Source organism: Macaca fascicularis, chromosome 7 (assembly GCF_037993035.2).
Source record: "Macaca fascicularis isolate 582-1 chromosome 7, T2T-MFA8v1.1".
Lineage (NCBI taxonomy): Eukaryota > Metazoa > Chordata > Mammalia > Primates > Cercopithecidae > Macaca > Macaca fascicularis.
The window spans coordinates 129,813,360-129,834,906 of NC_088381.1; the positions used below are offsets into that span (position 1 = coordinate 129,813,360).

The 21,547-nt window shown below is 38.2% G+C and overlaps 1 protein-coding gene across 6 annotated transcripts in view; it reads left to right on the plus strand.

The window, feature by feature from the left end:
* The window catches only part of SYT16 (synaptotagmin 16), a 287,967-nt gene that overhangs the window by 158,906 nt on the left and 107,514 nt on the right, over positions 1-21,547 (plus strand). For all 6 annotated transcript variants that reach the window (XM_073997493.1, XM_045396531.3, XM_045396532.3 and 3 more), the window contains exon 2: positions 663-842. Coding sequence is in view for 4 of the 6 variants with exons in the window: in XM_045396532.3 (XP_045252467.2) it covers positions 663-842 (180 nt within the window). In the remaining 2 variants the exon portion in view is untranslated. The remainder of the gene's footprint in view (positions 1-662; positions 843-21,547) is intronic.

The window sequence follows — 21,547 nt, forward strand, 5'->3', positions numbered from 1 at the left end:
GAGGAGGAGGAGGAGGGGAAGGAGGAAATGGAATTTCATCTTCCAAAATTCTAAAATATTAGCAGTCAAAACTATAATTTGAATTTCTTATATGGATGGCATGAATTATTAATTTTCTTATTGCTGTTGATAACCATGATCAAATTGCACAGTTGGATTTGCAAAATGTATCCAGGAAATGACTTTTCCTCCAATTGCCAATGTTGATGGAAATATCTATCTGAAAATTTGTCTCAAGTGATGATTGTGTAAGCTTTAGGCAGCTGCATTTTTGGAGACTTGCTTTTATAACACTGGTCCACCATGTCCAGCTAAACCCATTTGATTGAACTCTCTCTTTATTGTGTGTTTGAAGTTGAATATTGGGCTGAGGACAGGAGCAAGAAGAGTTGTACTCCAGGTAGAAGAAACTACACATTCAAAGGTATAGATGTCTCTCATCTAAGGAGCCAGCATCGCAGGATGTACTGGCCAACAGTCCTTTTCCTTTCCCCTGTACACAGTCTTGGGGGATGTCAGCCAGAGTCAGGATTTGTAGAGTATTTGTCATTTCTCATTAACAAAAGTAAAGATTCTGAATAGCATTGATCATAATTTGTTAGAACGGAAACTTAGGTCACTCTCATTGTGATAATATTTTTTTCTTTGTGTTCTCTCGCCAGTCACTCCTGAAGCCATTGGCTTCTTGTCTGCTGTTGGGGTCTTTATTGTTCTTCTGGCCGTCCTCTTCCTCTTCATCAACAAGAAACTGTGTTTCGAAACGATAGGAGGCCTTCCTTTCCTGGAGCATCGAGGGAAAAGAAAGCAATCTAAAGACAAGACTGGGATTCGCAAGGGGCTGGGTAAGCATTACGCTTCAGATTCTCCTGGGCTCGGCAACTTGCTGTGGTGTGGGTCAGGGTGGACATGATGAATTGACTTTACTAAAGAATACATTATCTTTATGAAAGTAATGTTCTCCTTAGAGTTCGAGGAGCAGATGGGAAGAGGCTCTGACCACCACTTCCCATTTTCTTAGCTCTTTAGAAGTCTCTGTTGAGTTTTCCTCTGATGAATGCTTGAAGAAAAAATATGTGTTCTGTTTGACAAGAGCTTTAATGTGTTTTAGTCTCATGATGTTAGAACGCTGTTGACATTTCACTTGTTAGTTGTTTTTGAGATTTTTCAGTGCTCAGGACTGTGTCTCACCTTGTATGGCAATGGTCATTTTTCCAAAGGGAGATTTTTACTCTTTAAGCTCACTGAGTATACTGTGTCATTTACTCACTGCCTTCAATTTGATGAGGGAAAAATAACACACTTAAAGATATAATTGGCTTCCTGCTCTTAGAGGACATACTCTATTTTCAATTGCTGAAGCATAGAACTTTGTGATACAGGATGTTCTCACAGAGGGATGGTTATCACACAGATGTGGGACATTTAAAGAGAGTACTCTTATCTTACAGATAATAACTTTGCTGTTTTTTTTAATCAGTCTGATTATTACTCTCCTTTTCCATACCCCACAAGGTATGGGGCATGATGTACCTGGTCAAGGAGCAACCTTACATTTTTTTCGAGTGAAGGGAAGGTCTTGAAGAGAGTACCCTCCAGGTATCCTACGTTCTTGGTGTGTTCTAAGTATGCCTGGATCAAGGGGAATATTTGGCTTACTGATATGGCAGCTTTTGTAGCCATGGATAGTTCAGCTTTTTTGCCTTGTTATAAGAAAGGCATAATGTAGGAATAAAGGCATTTATCTATTGCTTATAACAAATTATCCCAAAACTTAGTAACTTAAAACAATAAAAATTCATTGTCTAACAGTTCTTGAAGTTCAGAAATTGAGGAGTGGCTTAGCTGGGTTATTCTAGATCAGGGTCTGTTGTAAGGCTGCAGTTAGAATGTCATCTGAAGGCTTCAGTTAGAATGTCATTTGAAGGCTGGACTGTGGCTGTCAGAGTCCCCTCCGGGATGGCAAAAGGCCTCAGATCAGATCCACGTGGAACCCTCCACAAGGCTTCTTGAGTGCTTTATGATGTGGCAGCTGGCTTTCCCTGGAGTGAGAGATCCATAAGAAAGCAAGGAGGAGCCACCGCTCTTTTTATGCCCTAGCATAGGAAGTCTTACAATGTCACTTTTATCACATTGTGTTTGTTCACTGAGCACAGCTCAAGCTCAAAGTTTGGGAAATTCAGTTCTACTTTTTGAGGGGAAGAGTATCAAAGAGTGTGAGGACATATTTTTAAATCTCTATGTGAGATAATAATAATGAGAGAGGTGTAAATTGCAGATTTGGCAATTGCTTTGGCATTCCTGCTGTTGCATTGGCCTTATTTTTTGAACTTCCCGTGGGACATATGACTTATTCTGAAAATAGAATGGAATATTTTAAATAGAGCTTGCTATGCAAAAGCTGGGACTTATGAATGATTTAGACACTACTGTCCCAGCTGGGACATAGGTGAGTGAGATGAACAGATGTCTGTTTGGCCATGGGTTGGTATGAAGGTAGGATTCATCATGATTCTGTTTCTGTCCCTTCAGCAGCTGGCTGTCACTCATTATGTGACCTTGGCAAATTATGGAACCATTACGAACTTCAGTTTCCTTGTTTGCATATTGAGATTATCAGTACGTCTCTCATAGGGTCAACCTAGATTAAATTAATTAATTCTGTAGAGACACCAGCATAGTGCCTATAGCAATGCAACAGCAATAGCAAGTCACAGTGATGGCTGCTAGGAATGACATTACACATTCATGAATTGTATTCATTACTTAAATTGGTAGGTTAAAGTTGGTGATGTTTTCTCCTTTGCAAACTATAATGGGTATGAGGAACTGAAGTTAGAACTATTTAAAATATTTCCTTTTTGTCTCGTTTGACATTTTATCTGAATATTTTAGAGACAATTATGAATTATACTTGCAAATAAGTTGAGGTTTTAAGAATGTTGAAACAATAACAATAAAGCATGAACAAAAGCTGTTCACTCAGGAAACACTGAAAAATACATGTCTCAAATTCAGAGTGGGGTCATGTAAAGGGAGCTTTAAAAATAGTTTCTTCAAGAGCATCCCCAAATTATAATGTCTAAAAAGCAAACACCTTCACTTTGACATTTCTCCTTTTACAAGTTTAATTATTGTTATCAAAAGTCTTTGAAAAACATGCTTCTACCCCAGATTGTGTCTAACCTTTGATATTTGCCTTAATTATCCTCAGAGTACTGATTTCTCGGTGAAGTTGGGATGTTCTTAACATATTTTGACAAACATAAAGAAGGAAGGCAGGCAGCCTGGTGTGGTGGGAAGAAGCCCAGTACAGACAGACAGAGCTTAGTTTTGCCACTAATTGGCCACGATATTTTGGGAAACTCACTTCACCTCTCTGAGCCTTAAGTCCTCATTTGCAGATTGATGAGTCTGGACTAGGCTTCTCCCATTCTCATTCTGTGATTCTGTTTGGTTCTTCGGGTTACCATAGCAACTTCTTCTCTAGCTTTCAGTCTATGAATGGAAGATAACTAATAAAAATGAGACCATCCTACTCTTAGATTAAACCATATGAGATTGCCATTTTTGTTGATCAAAAAATGATAGAATATCAGAAACTGAATGAATCATTTTAATCTAATATATGTGATGTTCTGAAGAATAAAATAATTCTTTTCGATTATGTGGTAACACCAGAGAGGCAAGAGTGGATGTTTATTTTCCAAACCTACTATGCAAAATGATTTGCTTGACAAAAATACCTTGCTTTCCTTTAGGCTATATATCTTTTAAAGTTTAAAGAATTTACAGACGTCATTCTGCCTGGATTTAGGCAAGGGGACAAAGAAACTGGAATGGTGTTTTCCTAATAACATAGGTAATAGTAATAATAATAATACAGATAATGATCATTGGTAACTATCATTTATTTAGCAATTACTATTATCAAGTATTTTACATGCATTGTTATTCTAAGTATTTTACATGCATTATTTGATTTCTTTATGTAATGTTCTTGTGTTGTTCATTGACAATGATTGCTTTGGGGGAAGGATGAATATCATTTGGAACAAAAAAGCCAATATTCAGATTTGAGATAAAAAATTGATTAAAAATAAAAATTTCACAGTGAGATAATAGTTTTTAAAAGAAGCCCAGCTTTGAGAGAAGAGGGGGAGAGAGAGAGAATATTTTTGTTGTTTTGTTTTGTTTGCTGTCCCCCCGCAAAAAAAACTTTATATTCCAAAAGCAAAATTTAGGAGTTGGTACAAAGAGCTTCATTTTAAGAGGCACAATATAGAAAGCATAGACAATGTAACATGAGGGCATTTCCTCCCAGGCAGGCAAGGGAAGAAGAATGCCCTTCCTCTTCTGGAAAGGGCAGACCATGACTTGAAAAGGTGAAAGGAAAGAGGTTTGGAGACCATGAAATGTTTCCTGGACCAGACCCTGAGAAGGAGGACAGATGTGGGACCCAGTCAGGCCAGTTGTGATAAGAAGGTTGGAATTCAGCACGTCCCACAAAGAGTTGGAAAGGAGAGTGCCGCGTGCTTCTTTTTGGAATTGTGGCAGGAGACTGCCTCACTGGTGTCCCATGTAGGCCTGGGGGGCTGTGGTGGGGCGAATATACTGGTGGTGCTGGAGGGAGAGAGAACTTGACAAGACGCCGCTGCTACAGTTCCTCTGGTGAGCAGGAGAACACTTGTTTTAGAAATTTCTGCCTGACCCTGGCGGTGGGAGCAGGGGCAAAGAAGATAGCAGAGGAATGAGTCAATGTGCCTGCCGGCAGTTATTGCAGCTTGCCGTGAGGTGGGCCTGTATTGGAGGCTGGAGGATGAACAGTCCAAGGCTTTTTGTAGTCAGAGCTGGCTTCATGGGCATGGAACTGCACAACTGCCCAAAGCCTACACTTAGAAGGGCCCCTGTGCTTGGCTTAGTGATGATGTGCTGTTGCAGTCTTGAAATTCTTAGTGATTTTCAAGGGTCCTGCATTTTCATTTTGCACTGAGTCTTGCAAATTATATAGCTTGTGCTGCCTAGGGTCATCACCAAGAGGTACTCCTGCTATGGAATGCTGTAAGGCAGAGGTTGATTCTCCTGGAGTCAGCAGGAGCCAGCAGGAACAGCACATCATGTTAAATAAACTCACACCAATGCCCAGAGGTTCCCTGCTGTAAGAGAACATGAAGGTGGGAGTGGAAATCCCAAAGACTGATACTTTATCCAAAATGAAATTGACTGAGTTACTTTGAGTGGCAAGTTTAAGTTTAGTTTCTCAACACTGAGCATGGGAAGGTGGAGGATTCTCCAGAGAAAGATAAGAGCACTGAGTAAGTAAGGAAACAGGTTTTGTACATTGTGGCAAAGCTGGTGCTTAGCTGGAGCTCAGAAGGATGGTTGCTAAAATGTGACAATTTATCCCTACCAGCTGGTAGAAAGACCCAACTAGCTGGTTCCTGCACAAGATTACCCTCTCCTCTCTACCTGCAACTAAACAGCTACCTTCTGAGTCAGCAGGGGCTTCTGACCTGTCCCAGCAGCTGTGGCCAGATTCTTTTTGCTTGGGCCATAATGACTGCTGTTATCAAATACTTTTCATTTTATTTCTGCATTTAGGTGAGAGTATGTTCAAGTACAGGTGCTCCTCCACTTACAATGGGGTTAATTACAGATAAACTCATCATAAATCGAGAATTTTAGATAAAGACAAAAAAACATATGTTAAACCAGTGTAAGTTGGGGACCATCTGTGCACCTTTCCCACTCACAATTCAACAAACAGGTGCTAGTATCATCTCCATTTTATAGATGAGAAAACCGAGGTGAGAGAGATGAATTCTTTTTTTTTTTTTTTTTCAAGCTATTAAGTGGCAAGGCTGGGACTCAGACTAAACATTGCCTGACCCCAGTGGCCAACATCTTAATTGCCACATGTATCAGTCCATTTTCATACTGCTATAAGGAACTGCCTGAGACTCGGTAATTTATAAAGAAAAAAGTTTAATTGACTCACAAATCAGCATGACTGGAGAGGCCTCAGTAAACTTAATCATGGTGGAAGGTGAAGGGGAGGCAGGAGCCTTCTTCACAAGGCAGCTGGAAGGAGAGGTGCTAAGTGAAGGGGGAAGACTGCCTTATAAAACCATCAGGTATTGTGAGAGCTCACTCACTATCATGAGAACAGCATGAGAGAAACCATCCCCATGATTCAATTACCTCCACCTAGTTTCTCTCTTGACATGTGGGGATTATGAGGATCCTATTTGGTTCTTAGGGTTACAATAACAATTTCTCCTCTAGCTCTGAGGATTACAATTCAAGATGAGGTTTGGGTGGGGACACAAAGCCTAACCATATCATTCTGCCCCTGGTTCCCCCCAAATCTCATGTCTCTCTCACATTTCAAACCAATAATGCCTTCCCAACAGTCCCCCAAAGTCTTAACTCATTTCAGCATTAACTCAAAAGTCCAAGTCCAAAGTCTCATCTGAGACAAGGCAAATCCCTTTCACCTATGAGCCTGTAAAATCAAAAGCAAGTTAGTTACTTCCTAGATACAGTGCAGATACCGGCATTGGGTAAATACACCCATTCCAAATGGGAGAAATTGGCCAAAACAGAAGGGCTACAGGCCCCATGCAGGTCCAAAATTCAGTGGGACAGTCAAATCTTAAAGCTCTGAAATGATTTCCTTTGAATCCATAGCTCACATCCAGGTCAGGCTGATGCAAGAGGTGGGTTCCCATGGTCTTTGGCAGCTCTGTCCCTGTGGCTCTGCAGGGTACAGTCCTCCTCCTGGTTACTTTCATGGGCTGGCATTGAGTGGCTGTGGCTTTTCTAGGCACACAGTGCAAGCTGTTGGTGGATCTCCCATTCTTGGGTCTGGAGGACAGGGGCCCTCTTCTTGCAGATATTAAGTAGTGCCCCAGTGGAGACCCTGTGTGGGGGCTTTCACCCCACATTTCCCTTTCTCATTTCTGGAGTAGAGGTTCTCCATGAGGGCTCAGCTCCTGTGGCAAACTTCTGCCTGGACAGCCACACATTTTCATACATCCTCTGAAATCTAGGCAGAGATTCCCAAACTTCAATTCTTGACTTCTGTGCACCCACAGACCCAACACATGAAAGCTACCAAGACTTGGGGCTTGTACCCTCTGAAGCAATACCCTGAGCTGTATTTTGGCCTCTTTTAACCATGACTGGGATGCAGGGCACCAACTCCCAAGACTGTACAAAACAGCAAGGCCCTGGGCCTGTCCCACAAAACATTTTGTCCTCTTAGGCCTCCAAGCCTGTGATGGGAAGTGCTGCCATGAGGACCTCTGACATGCCCTGGAGACATTTTCCCCATTGTCTTGGTGATTTACATTTGACTTGTTATTACTTCTATAAATTTCTGCAGCCAGCTTGAATTTCTGCCCAGAAAATTTTTTTAAATTTTCTTTCTATTGCATAGTCAGGATGCAAATTTTCCAAACTTATGCTCTGCTTCCCTTTTAAACATAAGTTTTAAATTCAGATAATTTCTCTCAAGTTCAAAGTCCCATAGATCTCTAAGGCCCTAGGGCAGGGGCAAAAGGCTGCTAGTCTCTTTGCTAAAGCCTAGCAAGAGTGGCCTTTGTTCCAGTTTCCAGGAAGTTCCTCATCTCCATCTGAGATCACCTCAGCCTGAATTTCGTTGTCCACATCATTATTAGCATTTTGGTCAAAGCCATTCAACAAGTCTCTAGGAAGCTCCAAATTTTCTCACATCTTACTGTCTTCTTCTAAACTCTCCAAACTGTTCCGACCTCTGCCTGTTACCCAGTTCCGAAGTTGCTTCCACATTTTCAAGTATCTTTATAGCAGTACCCCACTCTTGGCAGTACCAATTTACTGTATTAGTCAATTTTCATACTGCTGTAAAGGACTGGCTGAAACTGGGTAATTTATAAATGAAAGAGGTTTAACTGACTCAGTTCAGCATAGCTGGAGAGATCTCAGGAAACCTAATCATAGCAGAAGGAGAGGGGGAAGCAGGCACCTTCTTTACAAGGCAGCAGGAAGAAGTGCCAAGCAAAGGGGGGATAGCTCCTTAGGAAACCATCATATCTCATGATACTCACTCACTATCATGAGAAAAGCATGGGGGAAACCACCCCCATGTTTCAGTTACCTCCACCTGGTTTCTGCCTTGACACGTGGGGATTACAGTGATTATGACGATTACAATTCAAGATGAGATTTGGGTGGGGACACAAAGCCTTACCATTATCACCCCAATTTTCTGCCCATCTAATCTTCCCAACATAATCCACTGCTTCATACCTTTGAAGTAAACTTCTGGGATGAGAAAAATCAGAGAATGGAGGATTTGGGGGGTATATTAGTTTCCTATGGCTGCCATAACAAATAGCTACAAACTTATTGTCTTAAAACAACATAAATTATTTTTGCACAATTCTGGAGACCCATATTCTGAAATCAAGGTGTCAGCAGGGCCACAATCCCTGGAGACTCTAGGGAGAATCTGTTTCATGCCTTGCTCCTAGCTCCTTGTGGCTGCCAGCCATCCTTGGCATTCTTTGGCTTGTGGCTGCATCATTCCAATCTCTGCCTCTGTCTTCACATCACCTTCTTCTCTGTGTCATTAGTCACTGGAGTTAATCAAGGAATCTAGTCTCATCCCAAGATTCTTCATTTAATAACATGTGCAATGAAAGACTCTTTTTTTTTCCAAATAATATAACATGCATAGATTCCAGGGATTAGGACATGGACATATCTTTGGGGAGCTACCATTTGGCCCACTATAACAGGAGAAGAAGGTGGAAGCCCCACTTGGCAGTGGTTTCCAATCTTTTCAAATAGGTTGATGAAAATTGGAGGCAAGATTCTCTTTTCTCAATTTTCCTCTAGCACTGGTATTCCACACTCCCCAACTGGGGTTATAATGATTCTTACAAAGGAAAGACATAACAAAAGCTTGTCAGACACTTATGATATAGATTGTAATTAGCAGTCAGGGTATTTTCTAACTGTAACCTCAGTTGAACTACACAGGATCTCAATTCTGGGAAGCTTTTAAAAACTACCAGTGTGAGGCTCACTGCAAATTAATTACATCACAACAGAGAGTGGCAGGGCAAACTTATAGCTTTAAAAAGAATGCCAGGTGATTTAAAGGTGTGGCCAGGTGGAGAACCATTGATGAAAAGGGATAGGCTTATTGTTAAGTTCCCCTTTTAAGTCAGGAAGGGAAGTGCTTGAGCAGAGTGTTAACACTGGACCAGTGCCCCTTTGCTGCTGCTCACACAAAGTATCCATCTGGCGGTTTCTCCACCTGGTTCCCTCTCTCACTGCTTCAGTCTACCTTGTGAGCAAACAAGGTTTTTCCTTCATGATGCTTTCCTCCTGACTGCCCCATATATATTGTGACACTACCAGCAGTTGACTTCTGCACAGGGAATAAAACATAGTTATTTAGGAAATTTGTCTACTCTATAAGATTATTCAAGTTTGTCAAATTATAACCAACTTTAATTTAAATTCAAGATTTCGAGACTTTTAGAAGTTTTTGGTGAATTTGGCCAAACAGAAGAGTCTGGCTGTCCCATCTCTGTATCTTTCAGTATCCTCTTAATGATTTGGATAACGTTCTGTTTTCCTTTTATACCCATATAAGGAAGAATAATGACAAATTTTGTAAAATGGTGTGAATCAGGATCTGAAACAGATGTAAAAATAAAAATAGATAGTATAGTAGCTTGATATAGGGATGTAGCGGTGGTCTTATTATTATCATTATTTTTGGCTCCTTGAGATGGAGAGGAACATTTAGCCATGTGCTCATCTTATAGTTGTAAATAACCATCGTCAGCTTCTTCATACTTCATATTTAGTATGATTGATGAATTAGGCAGAGAAAGGCATTTTTCAGGATAATGTAAAATCAGCACAATCCATAGTCTTCTTTCCTGAGGCATTTTGTTGCCTTCTTTAGCAATGAATTTTCTTTTACCTGTACCCAGAGTCTAGGTTCCTTCACCTGCAGGTCTGTGCAGTGGCTTCCTTTTAGGCATGTCCTACTCAGATGAATCTTAAATGAATCAAATATCTTGGAATAAAGGAAAGGACATATTCCCCTCCTTTTCTTTTTAATTAGATGATTAAAAATAAATTCTGGCCAGGCTCAGTGACTCATGCCTATAATGCCAGCACTTTGAGAGGCCAAGGCGGGTGGATCACAAGGTCAAGAGATTGAGACCATCCTGGCCAACATGGTGAAACCCCGTCTCTACTAAAAATACAAAAATTAGCTGGACGTGGTGGCATGCGTCTGTAGTCCCTGCTATGCGGGAGGCTAAGGCAGGAGAATTGCTTGAACCCGGAGGCAGAGGTTGCAGTGAGTCGAGATTGTGCCACTGCACTCCAGCCTGGTGACAGAGTGAGACTCTGTCTCAAAAAGAAAAAAAAAAATTCCACTGGGATACCTTTTGACAGTCTATAGAATTGCACAATAAGTTTTAGAATTGAGTTTTCAATCCCTAATTGTTTTAGAAATAAGGATTGAATGCTCTTTAGAAAACTGATATCTTCTACATTCCCCAAGCCCTCCACTTTTGTAGTTTTTTGTCCTGAAATAATAGGATACTTAAAATGTCCCCTTTATACTTATTGTGTCACCCTTCTCCACTGGGACATACATAAAACAAAACCCAACTGGAAGGGTGGTCCCTAGTGTGGGAAGGACACTTGTGAGTAATATAAGTTACAAGGTATTTTTTCTTCTGATTTTAATATCTTAATTTGCATAGAATATACATTTCTCTCACTATGGGTTACATTATATTGCACTGTGAAATTGCTGTTTTTGTAGGTGAGAAGTTTCATATGGTTCAACCTAATATATGATATTAAACATTTGAAAATTGAGGAACTGTAAAAGTTTATTTGAACATCAGGACAAGCCTTGATATATCTCATTGCAATGTGTAGTTACTGGTTTTGGTTACTTGATTAAGGCACAAATAATTGAGAATTGATATTAATCTTATATTTTGCTTTAAAAATATATATAGGCTTATAATAATTCAGATGGGCCCATCACCTGTTTGGTGGGTGCAAATTCCAAAAAACTCAGGTGAGAGATTACTGGTTTGAGAATATTTATTCATCCATTCAACATTATTCATTGTGTATCTGTGTCATGCCACACATTGTGCTAAGTGCTGGAAACAAAATGGTGAAAAAGAGAGATGTAGTTCCTACTCTTTTGGAAATTACATGCTTTTGACGAAGACAGGGAAACACAAAACCAAAAATAAAGAGGCAAATAAATAAAGTAATTATGGATTGTTATAAACATGGTAGGGGCTTAACAAAAGACTAATTGACAGGACAGGGAGATATACTTTAGATAGGACTGAGATCATCTTGCTCTTTGCTGGGCAGACAAACTGAAAATTCTGTAATGGCTATAGGGAGCTCTATTAGGGAGAGTTTTTCCAGAGAAACAGTACCAACATTGTGTGTGTGTGTGTGTGTGTGTGTGTGTGTGTTTGTGGTTGTGTTTAGAGAGAGAGAGAGATTTTAAGGAATTAGCTTATATGATCATGGAAGCTGGCAAGTGTAAAATCTGCAAGTTGAGCTGATAGACTGGAGATCTAAGCAACAGCTAATTTTGCACTTCCAGTCTGAAGACTGTCTGCTGCACAATTCCTTCTTGCTTGTGGGAGGTCAGTTTTTGTACCATTAAGGACTTCAGTGAATTGGATGAGGCCCACCCACATTATGGAGGTCTATCTGCTTTGCATAGAGGTCACTGAATTAATTATTAATCTCATCTACAATAATATTATCACAGAAACATCCAGACTAACAATTGACCAAATATATGGGTGCCATGGCTTAGCCATATGGATGCATAACATTAACCATCATAGGATCTTACCTTCCATCCATCCGTATTTGTGTTTTGTTTCTTTCAGTATATTATGGTGGGGAGGTTGGGAAAAGAAAATCTTCACTAAAAAACTTATTATGGAAACGTTCAAACATACAAGAAAGTAGAGAGAAAAGTCATATAATGAACCCCATATGTCCATCACACAGCTTCAACAATTATTAACAAAGACAATTCATTTCCAAATGATACCTTCTTGTCTCCATTTTCTTGTTTCCCTGGCTCAGAGAACATCCCTTTAAAATCTCCATCCTGTATTATTTATTTTCTTGCAACTTAGACACGGGTTATTGTCCCCTGCTTGAGAATTTGACCCAGCAAATGAACATGTTACACAGCCAGCTGATTGCTGGAGATGGAGGCATTAGATTCGAGGTTGGGAGGGAACTAGAAGTCATTTGACAGATCTGCGCACATTTACAGTTGGAATATGAGCAGCCCTACTTTCTGAGTTATTTACATAAGGGTGCATGGTGAGTTTCCTTAGAAACAGATTCTTCTTGGGGCATTTGAGCTTCCTCTGTGATGCTAGGATGGTAATAAAAACAAATCTGAAGCTCTCTTTAAGTATGAATTGCTGTGGAAATGTTTAACACCTAAGTTTGAGAGCTCCCTAAACACACATCACTATTTCAAAAGCTGCAGAAGATTTCCCTCATGCTTTTTCACTTTACCAATGACTGTGTAACATATGGGTGTATATATATATATTTAACATATATAGTTCTGAGTCTTATTTTTAGTAGAAGCTCTGGAGCCAGTCTATGTTTGAAATAGTCACAGCATGGAATTTTATGACTGAGAATTCTAGACAGCCCTCAGTAAACCTTGGTAGTCCACATAGATGCACTCAGTAAATGCTTTTTTCTTGGTTGATAGAAGTTCTTCCTTCAGTCCTGCAGCATGGGTGTATTAGTCCGTTTTCACACTGTTGATAAAGATATACCTGAGACTGGGTAATTTATAAAGAAAAAGAAGTTTAATGAACTCACAGTTTCACGTGACTGGGGAGGCCTCACAATCATGGCAAAAGGTGAAAGGTATGTCTTACGTGGCAGCAGGTAAGATAGAGAGAATGAGAGCCAAGTCAAAGGAATTTCCCCTTATAAAACCATCAGATCTTGTGAGACTTATTCACTACCAGAAGAACAGTATGGGGGAAACTGCCCCCAAGATTCAGTTATCTTCCACCAGGTGCCTCCCATAACACATGGGAATTATGGGAGCTATAGTTCAAGAAGAGATTTGGGTGGGGACATAGCCAGACCATATCAATGGGTCTCCAGGATGATCTCAGGCAGCCTGAAATGTACATCTTTTTGCTGGAGACAGTGACACTATCTCCCCCTACTTTATGGGAAGTGTTGAAGGATTTTTGATGTAGTGGAGATAAATATGTCATTTTCAATTATAGATGAAGACATTTTTTGTAAGTTTCAAGTTTGTGTGCTTGTCTGCACATGCTAAAGACTGGCATCATTAACAACAGCTGTTCTCTCGATGGCATCTTCCAGAGAAATCTCTCTCCAAGATATATCCTGTCTGGAGGATACCATAGGTGGTAAAAGTTACATTTGTCAGAGGAATATTGGGGTTTTATGCTTCTCTTGTCAGCAAGACCCTAATGTTTATTCCACTTTAAAGAGATATATGCCTTAAATTAAAATCATAATTAGTTGATGGGTGGGAAGCAAGGAAAAGAGATTTTTGTGTTGTTTGGGTAGAATAAATTAGTAGAGGTGACTGTTTCTGCATTGAAGTGGGTGTCTATGAGTTTATATGCTTGACTAGCTATTAGAGTAATCAGTTTTAAACCAGTTATTGGAGTAATAGGTTTACAATTTCATTACTTTCCTTAGCCTGACAGATTAAAGTAAAAGAAAGAGCATGTCTGTGTTTATACACTTCCATTAAAAATATATGTTTTCCTCTAAAGCCTACTTGAGGAGCAAATACCTTATTCATAAAAGCTCTCATAATAATGGCAAGCTTGTGTTATTTCAGACTCTTTGATTGAAGTTTAATGAAAAGATGACAGGTATTATTTGAAGTGTGTGAATTTAGAAATTTGAAAAACATTTTGAATCTTATTTTCTTACAGTTTTTCTACTCTGGATCTCCTAAACAGTTCTTGATACTTTTGAACAAATAATTTCAGGTTTTTTGTTTTTGTTTTTGTTTTTAGAGATAGGATCTTTCTATGTCATCCAGGCTAGAGTGCAGTGGTATGATCATAGCTCACTGTCATCTCAACTTACTGGGCTCAAGCAATCCTTCAGCCTCAGTTTCCTAAGTAGCTTGGACTTCAGTGGCAAGCTACCACACCAAGTTAATTTTTCTATTTTTTCTAGAGATGGGGGTCTCAGTATGTTGCCTAGGCTGGTCTCAAATTCCTGGCCTCAAGGAGTTCTCCCACCTTGGCCATTCAAAGTCTGAGGATAATAGGTGTGAGCTACTGCTCCTGGCTTAATGTCAGCTTTATTGAATGAAATTGCTATGTGATTAAAAACTGCTTATCTTTTTTGTTTTCCCCCAGTGAGCATTGACTACAGAGTGGTAATTTATAGTTGCCATTCCACAAAAGTGCAGAACATTTGATGGGAACAGGGTGATGAAGAGAACCTACATTTAGGGCATTAACCCTTTGAACATTTCTTTTCAAAATTATCTTGAAGCAAAATCCAAATCATGGCATTACAAGACATTACAGAAAGTATGGTGAAGCTTTCAATGTTTTACCTTGACTGTTTAACAGAAAGGTTTTTTAAAGATTTGCGTTTGATCTTCCCAAATCCCTCCATCCCCCTTCTGTCCCTAAACAATTAATGCCTATTAAAGCTACACTCAGTGCTTCTTTAGTCTGTGTTGGAAAGATGTCAGAGTCCTGTTAAATTTTTATTTTTCCTACTGTTTGTTTTTGTGGTTAAAGACCTAACTGGTATTAATTTTAATAACATTTTAGGCCAAGAATTCCATTTAGAATTTCTCCAAAGAAGCTGAAATGAATCAAGTGTGTTTTTTTCTGTGGGACTGTGCTTAGCAATGGAAGCCAATGTGAAATGTCATTTTCATATCAGTTGGAAGATTTTTCATTCCATTAGCTGCTCTATTGCAGGACTCATATTTATATTAAAATTATTTTTGGCATGAAATTTTAGTATTTTGCTATCAGAAAGTAGAATCTTATTCACTATGGGTGATGGTAGTAAGTCTTAGTTGAATGTGAACTGAGCTATGCTAACAGAAGACTACAAGGTATTTGCTATTCCTCAGTAAGCAAGATTCCACGTCTTTTAGTAAGAAATTGGAAGGATTCAAGGAGAAAGAGGAAGAAAAAGCAACAGACAGGCATTGTTGGCTTAAAATAGAAATATAACTAGCATTTTGGTTTAACTGAATAGATACAATCTGTATAACTATATATAATGCTATAAAATAGGTCACACATGTATGTAGAATTAGTTAAGAACATTTGGCTCCACTATCATGCCTAGAAAACAGTGCTTCCCAGTTCTTATGTGAAATTCCCTGCCAGTAGAAAGGGAAATGTAAAAGGAGTGTTTTCAAATATTCTTGGATTGGGGTCACTTTGGCTTGGTAGACCTGAGAGACATCATGTACCACTCACGTAACCTACTTATGTTTGCAACCACAAAGATCCCATTAAGGCTGCTGTTTTTGATGGAGTCCCAAGAGGATCTGATTATTAATGTTTGCCAGACACAGAAGCATTGACAATGTCATATTATTAGCATTACTATTCTAGCAGCCCAGTCATCAAGGACCCCAGGAGACCTCATTTTGCTAACCACTAATGAAGAAGATAAAATGTGTAGCAATAGTCACTTCAGTAATGAACAATTTTACTACCTGTTTAGTTTGAAGCTTGTGTAAACAAATGAGAAAATATAAGGAAAATATCAAACAGTTGTTAGCATTGATTTAGATAGGGACTTTCAATTTATGAATGCTGATGTGTTCATTCATTGGAGGGGGCCAGTATAAATTAGGATGTCAGGCTGTGTCCTAGGATCTAGAAGAAATATTTGCAATGAATTAGTAATTTGTGATGGAATGGTTTTCTGCCTATCAATAAAACTTCCATCAGATGAAAGATTTATATTTTCTCATCCCAGAGTGGGGACCAGATTAAAACCTGTTGTGTAATTGTTGGTTGTAGGGTATCTTTCAGAAACAGACCAATTTCAGCAATCTGTGCCTTTATAGAAGTGACACTGGGAAATAGAGATCCTTTTAAGACTCTGAAAAAGGTATAAAGATGATCTCCAGGAAAAACCTCATTCATTAGACATTTTGCAAATAGTTTAAAATTTATAAAAACCATCCCTAGATTTTATAGGAGGTTAACCTCCTGATTAAGCAGATCTAATTTATGGAGGCCAGTCTCAATTGAGTTCAGATTGATTTGATATAAATATTTCTTGAGTGACTTCTGTGTGCTCGATATGGCTGCTAGATGCTAGAATTTGTGATTTGTTTATATCATAGTTATGTTTGAAACAAAATGAATTATATGTGTATTGGCTACCAACAGTAGTAACAAGTCCAGTGGAGGTGGCTAAGGGGAGCTCCCCAAGATCCTGCTTTAGAATGTTATTTTCAGAGAACATTGACAACTTACCAAGTGTAATTCTATCATTTGCAGGTGAAGAAATGGAAGCCCATGATATTAAACATATTTTTTGAGTTCATAAATAGTACAAAGGTGGAACTGGCTCATGGTGCCTGATACCTATTTTAGTGTCATTCCACTGTCTCTCCTAATCTCTTAATGAAAAAAAAGAGTAATTATAAGGTAAACAGACACCTGATTATTATTGTTATTTATTATTAAGTTGTTTAACCAGCTATAGAGTTTTTAAAATAGAAAATACAGAAGTAAGCTTTAGCTTTGCTCCGATCAAAAGACTAATAAATACCAAATTTATGATGTCTGAATGAATACAATTTATAGACATTCTCATTCTGATGGTGAATACTGGATATTTTTTCTTGAAATGTAAAGGATTGAATATTATTATTAGAACAAGTACTTTCATAGATTTGAATTTGGGAAAATATATTGAGGCCCTAATTGAAAATCTAGTTTTTAAAATATTAAATCATTTAAAATGATAAACATAAAATACTGTAGAAACATGTAAAATGTGTTAAAAATGTTAACTGAAAGAAGCAATATGTAATATTTGTGTATGTTTATATATGTGGAGCTATGTATTCAAATATTCAAAGATATTGATGGCCTGTTCTATGGTAGTCAGTTACTCTGCTTGATGCCGACAGCATGGCAAAGACAACAATTAACCTACTCCCTGATCTCATAGAACTTCTTGTTTAGTGAGAAAGACAGATATTAAAAAGAAATAATTTTATAATTCATCAATAAGCTACAATTATAGTAAGTGTTAATAAGAAATAAGAGGTGTTATGAGAGAATATTTCAGTGACATCATTTAGTATGGATTATGGCGGGGGGAAAACATTGTGAAAAGTGAAGTGTAACGTGGGACCTGAAAGGAGATGGATGGGCACTGTCAGGGTCGGGGATCCTGGAGGGAGAAGAGCTTTCTCAGCCTGTGAGAGGAGCCTGGTGAAGTCAGCAACTAAAAGGAGGAGGTGAGATGCCCCAGCATAGAGAGCAAATAGTGCTTAAAGACAAGATGGAGCCAACCAGGCATGGCCTTCTGAGTCCTGTGAATTTTGAACTTTGTCATAAGTGTAATGGGAAGCCATTTTAAACACTGAATGACGTGATCAAATATGCATCTTAGAAAAATCACAAAGTTCATTTTGTGGAAATGGGGTAGGAGTGAATGCAACGGGGTCATTTAAGAGGCTGTTGAAATGGTTCAGTTGGGAAATAATGGTGACTTGGACTCAAGTATTACCTGTTTAGGTGGCAGAAGGCCATAGAGTTCAGAGTTATTTAGATGAAAGAATGGGTAGGCCTTGGTAATAAATTCTGAAGGAGAAAGAGTTGTCAAAGGTAATTATTAGTTTTCTATATAACCTGAGGATAACTGTGCAAATTACAAGGAAAACGATAGAAGAAATGTGCAAAAATAATTGGAGTTGTGTGAAGGTGGAGGGATTGTGAATGATTTTTTTCCTTTTTTTTTTTTAACCAAATTTTTATAAGGCTAATATTACTATTATAATTAGTAAAAAAAAAAAAAACTTAAACACTAAATGATTGCTGATATTTAGAATATTTTAAAATCTATCTCAAGAGGGTTACAGTGACCTTAGTTCCATCAGTTTTGACCTACTTTTGAGCCTAGTGCCTTTTCAAGTGATACAAATGATGTTTCCATCTGTGCTTTGGGGACAAAAATGAGTAATCTGGTATATCTTATAGTCTGGAAGTAATTCTTATTAATTGTGTCTGCATTTTGCCTTCTTCAATTTTATTACATTACCTCCTAATTATGTTGCTTCATACTGTGGATGTTATTTGAGATTTCAGAATCTCCTCTACTGGGGGCCAGTAGATGTGCGCCGATGGCCCTGGAGCACAGATGCCCTTTTGGAAAAGGTCTGTAGTGATTGCTGTAGACTGGATGATGATAAGATTCTTCCTCATTTTGGTTGGAGTTTTAAAAGGGCAAGTGTAGTTAAATAGAATTCATTCTTTTTTCATAAAAATTTTATTATATGTGTATCTGAAAATGGATTTCTGTGCAAGAGGGGTGATAGTCTCTTTAAAAATACTGTGTCATTAAAGCCATGTTAAATAGTCCCTCTGGAGATACTGAAGACCTTATGTGTTTATATAACCACTGAGTATTTGCAGAGCATGTTTAAATCTCTGCCTTGGATATAATAAATACTCAAAAATACTCAATGGGCTTATGAAATCTAAGGAATACTTACAATGTGCTATTGCTATAATGTTATAAACCTTGAGCAATGTAAAACTTTTATTGAGCCAGTCCTAGTTCGTTTGAGATCATCATGCTCCAAAGCTATTTGTTGGGTAGAGTTTAAAAATACATTTAAATTTAACCCTTACTTGACTTAAGCATAAGTTTATAATCTTTTTAAACTTCATTATGCTTATTTTTAAAAGTAACTGTGACATTTTACATTTTTTAAAGCATTCCATCAGTGAAACAGGCAACTGTGGTGTACTAGAAACAGAATAAACTTTAGAGCTAGACAAACCTGGATTTGAACCCCACGCTTGCCACTTAGGAAAATCACTTTACCTTTTTTATTTCTAATTTCTTTACTATCTAATTGCAATTTTTTAAAAGATTTGGAGTAATGGTTAAAGTAAGAATTTGGAATTCAACAAAGGAGGATGGAAATACCAGTTCCACCTGTGTTATAGATACCAGTTCCACCTGTGTTATAGATATAAACCTAGGGCAAGTCACTTACCCTTTCTGAGCCTCAGTTTTTTCAACTGTAAAATGGGAAGGCCAATGTTTTCCACAAAGAGTTTTTATTCATATAAGTTGTCAAAAAGTATTGTGTACTATACAGTGTTTGGAAAATGCTTGATATATTGATAGTACCATTTTTTCCCCATGGTATTAACTCATTAGGGAAAGATGATAAGAGTTTAATATATTTTTACCTTTTGAAATATCATGAATTTGGGATTAATATTGAATACCTGATGTTGAGTGCCTGTTAATACTGGGCTCTGTTATAGGTGCTTAAACATTGTCTATGTAATCCCAGCACTTTGGGAGGCTGAGGCGGGCGGATCACCTGAGGTCAGGAGTTTGAGACCAGCCTGGCCAACATGGCAAAACCCTGTCTCTACTAAAAATACAAAAATTAGCCGGGCGTGGTGGTGGGCGCCTATAATCCCAGCTACTTGGGAGGCTGAGGGGGCAGAATTGCTTGGACCCGGAAGGTGGTGGTTGCAGTGAGCCGAGATCATGCCACTGCACTGCGACAGAGTGAGACTCCACCTCAAAAACAAACAAACAACAAAAACAACAACAAAAAACAACCAACCAACAAAAAATATTGTCTAATTTGATTTCCATGGTGAGTTGGAAGACAGGGAGTAGTGATTTTCCTGAGATCCTATTAGGATCTCATCCTCCTAGATGAGAACATTTAGATGCACTCACTAGTGTGATTTGCCTTGTGCTGTGGAGCAAGTGAGAAGCAGACCCAAGACAGTCTTATTTTGTGTGATTCTAAAGCTATTAATATGTCTTTCCTTTATATTGTCTCATTTTTCTGTGTCTAACAATGAAAGTATATTTTGATTATAGGGCAGCTTCACTTTTCATTTTATATTAACTGCCTCCCTGATGTCCAGTGTAAAAAGGCCTATTGGATTGCTCATGCTCCGGCAGTGACAATATGGCTGTACTGTATCCATATTGTTACCATAAAGAGTCCTCAGTAGTCCCTTTTTATATTTGTTGAGATGCCAACATTTAGAATACATTTTGGACAAATGCTGTAGAAGATACTTCATTTCAATGACACATATTCCAACCCACATAAGAAATTTCCTCTTAATGGAAAACACCTGTAGACTCCTCTGAATCATATTAAGGATGAATTGCAGCCTATTTTATAGTTCTTATTTTGACTCCATGCATTATTCATCTTCCTAAGCTTTCTTATTTATACCAGGTCTATGCAAAATGTCTTTCTCCAAAAGGCATGATAATTGTCATAAAAATAATTAGCTTTATGACTCTTCTAGTAAGTCAATAATAAATAACCAATGTTTTATAGGTGACACAAGAAAGTTAACTGACAGCTATGAGAAGACACTTGAAATAAACCCATGGTTCTTGACTTTTACTTGTGACTGACCTATGAGTGTTGGTGAAGAATGAGAAGAGTGTATTTTTCCAAGTGATTTCTCCTTCAAAAAATGATGAACATCAGCACACTTCAGTAGATGAACTTGTATAAAATTTTGATTTGATGTTGGGTTACCTGGGGACTGTATTATTGGAAACATGTTCTTGTCTCTCAGAATGTGTCTGACTCTCTCCAGGAGTTAGTTGATAATCCTTTGAAAATCACACAGGCATACAGGCTTCCACTTTAGCTTTCACCAAAGTAACATAGATTTTTAAGGCACAGCTTCTAGAATCTGGTATTTCTTCTTAGGTCATAGCTGTCCCCCCACCCTGCAAGCAACACCATCAGATAGAAAATGGGATTGGAAAGATTTAACAGCCCGTCAAGGACTATGAGCATTGTTATTCTGGGATGGCATACCTCTTTGCTGTTCACAGTTAGCTTTGGTGAGAACAATCAAAATGTTCGATAAAACATATGGCTCAAGAATTTGATAGTTTTTCTTTCTACAGAAACACAACTCTTTAATATTTACTGCTTTGTCATTTCCTATGTACAAAATGATCTTAATTAAAATAGAATTCTAATTAAACCAAGATTTTTAAAAAGTAGCCTTTAAGAATATATTTATTTATGGCTTTTAAAAATCTTTATCAATTGCTACTAATTCTTTCTTAGATTGCCAGTTTATTCTGAGTACTTCAATACTTTGTAAATCTTCCCAGGTCTTGTTTGTGATAGAAGCTTGTATGTTAAACACACACACACACACACACACACACACACACACACACACACACACAATCTTTTTTG